General features: G+C 35.2%; 1 protein-coding gene across 1 annotated transcript; it reads right to left on the bottom strand.

The window, feature by feature from the left end:
* Positions 1-1,733: 1,733 nt before the first annotated feature.
* LOC107175631 (putative glycine-rich cell wall structural protein 1) lies at positions 1,734-2,048 on the bottom strand. The gene has a single exon (XM_015527237.2). It carries the CDS (start codon positions 2,046-2,048, stop codon positions 1,734-1,736), a length of 315 nt encoding a protein of 104 aa, XP_015382723.2.
* Positions 2,049-2,708: the final 660 nt, after the last annotated feature.

Genomic DNA, 2,708 nt, shown 5'->3' with positions numbered 1-2,708 from the left:
CATTTCCATACAGTCCTCTTTTACTTCATAGTCGACATATTTGTGCACAAGGATAAGCAATTCAAATTCTTTCTTCCTTTTTAACTCATGCACACAATAGATAGTCATTTTTCAATGACAACATTTGATAACAAATATGTAGATTCACATGCAATTTTTTTTTTTTCATTTTACATCCAATGATTACAACAATGGAACATGCAAAAGATGAGTAACTGTAAATTAAAATCTCATTTTTTTAGCTCTAATAAAAAAACATATCACCACAGCATCAAGATCAACATACTCTCAGAGTCATTATGTTACTCTTATTATCTCCGTTTTCAACATCAACCATAGTTGTAAAACAACCCACATTAATTAAATAAGACACTCAATTCAAAGAAGAAAAGTAAAAACTCTTATATTGGTAAAACAAATTAGGTGTGTCGGACAAAAAGACACGGATCCGATGGTGGTTTCGTTTGAAGGGGTATTGTTGAATTGTGTCTTACATTGGCTAGTAAAAGAGAGTTACTTAAGTTTATATTTAGGATAGATTACTCCACCTAATAGGCTAGTTTATTGGGTAGCAGTATTCACTAATATATCATTCCATAATTATTTTTTTAGATTTCTTATTTGGCTGTTATCGTTATTGTCTTTGAATCTGGAGTTGCTGCTACACTTTCTCAATAGCTCTCCAAATTTCCAAGTCCTTATTGTGAAGGTGAGCCAATAAATAATAAGGTTTTTAATTGAATAGCTTTTTCTTCTGATATATTTGATCATTATCTGTTTATAGGAATATCCTGAATGCAAAGATTGCACTCATCACAAGAAATTTTACGTGTGTGATCGAAGAATGTATGATCCTGGAGATGTTGATTGTGTTGAACTAGAGAATCTGCCATGTAGCCTGTTGTTGCGTATTGAGGAGATCCAGATAAAAAACACGAGGGGAGAAAGTAATGAGTTGGAGGCTATCAGGTATGTGTGGAAAAATGATCAAATGTTGGAGAAGTTTTCTTTTGATATTTCTACTTCAAAACAAAATCTGCAGGAAGAAATTCTCATGTTTCCAAGGGATTTCAAGACTTGCAAAAGTGAATTCTTTGTTCTGCTTGGTGAAATCTTAGAGAATCACCTGATTTAAATGTTTCTGTATTTGGTCAGCCAATTGTAATACTCGTGTAGCTTTTTAAAGCTGCGAATCTATACACTTTCGAGTTGAAGAAAATTGAGAAATCTTGTTTTGTAGACAAACTCTGTATAAAATGATACTGATGATGTTTTGTTAGCTCTGTTTTCTGTTGTGAGAAGAATATAAAATGTAACTTTTTGCACTCTTGATTACTCTGATGCGTTTCAGGATTCTATGGAAATATGAAATAGAAAAATGCTTTCCATTCTTGCTATTGTTGCAGCATTTTGCCATTAGCGACGTATTCCGGGTATGTAATACATACAATCGAGGCTTCGGTATGGTAGAACTAGATACATTCTGAGTTTGTGTGAAACTCGGCTACCGGCTCTGAAAGGGTTGCAATTCTGTTTAGTCATTTACATTGAAAAGTAACAGAGACCAACAGCATGTGAGTACAAGATAAATGTAAATGGAGATGTATACATCAACTACCAAAAAGAAATAACTATCAACAACAGCACAGAAGCCAAATCCAATAACTAGAATAAATAGAAGAAAAGTTTATTCAATTTATTTATCTACTTGTTTTTATCATTTTTTTCCCCCTTCAACAAGTCACACCGCCCCCGCCACCACACCCTCCTCCTCCTCCTCCACCACCACCACCACACCCTCCGCCGCCACAAGCTCCATCTCCTCCACCACCGCAAGCTCCTCCTCCTCCACAACCTCCATCTCCTCCTCCACAACCTCCACCCCCATAATCAGTTCGACGTTTCTTAGGGTTGCTGTCATCACCACAAGCAAATATAACCATAGATATCATTGAGACAGAAGCAACAACCATGCAAAGGAACAAAACTCCCCCAAAGTAGCTTTCTGCATGGACAGCACCAGCAAGAACCAAGAGCTCTCTAGCCATTTTTGAAATATTTTTCACTTCCTCTAGCGGCTTGCCGTGTAGATGATGAAAGAACAACTTATGTATACGTGACATTGTGCATCAATCAATCAATTAACGTTCTTTTATAATTGTATCGTTGTGGTGTTGAAGACATGGAATTCAAAAACGTGCCGTCTAAGTGCGCGCTTAATTGACTTGTCTTTCAGTCAATAAGAGTTACGTAACTGAAAATTCTATGAAGCTTCAAGTACTTGAGGTTTGATTTGAAGTTTCAAGCATTTTCATTGTAAATATTCTTTATGAGGGAGTTATCGAATCAAAGTAACCGTAGAAAAGTAATTGATTGTCCATTGATAAGTCAGCCCAAAATGTATTCGATGAATTGGCAACATGTGAATATTATCTACTAAAACGGAGGTGTGTTGGGTCAATTTCTAAATAATTTGCAAAATACAATACTTATGGTTCTTCAACAGAGAATAAACTAAAAATAGAGTTATTTAAGTCGATAAATATCACAAACCAGCACGTTGTGCGTATATAAATATACATGAAGAGATACATCAATCACCAAAGAGATATATTAATCAACCACAACATATATAGAACAAGCTAACACCGATAACTAACTGGACTGGTAGGCTAATTAATAGAAGAAGAGTTCTGTAAGCTCATTTT

The sequence above is a fragment of the Citrus sinensis genome, chromosome 2, assembly GCF_022201045.2.
Source record: "Citrus sinensis cultivar Valencia sweet orange chromosome 2, DVS_A1.0, whole genome shotgun sequence".
Taxonomy (NCBI): Eukaryota; Viridiplantae; Streptophyta; class Magnoliopsida; order Sapindales; family Rutaceae; genus Citrus; species Citrus sinensis.
The sequence above is the reverse complement of the archived record's forward strand: the minus strand, read 5'-3'. Positions and strand labels throughout refer to the sequence as shown.

Bases quoted from the DNA above. Each gene is read 5' to 3' on its own strand.
- LOC107175631 (XM_015527237.2), bottom strand. From the start codon at position 2,048: ATGGCTAGAGAGCTCTTGGTTCTTGCTGGTGCTGTCCATGCAGAAAGC.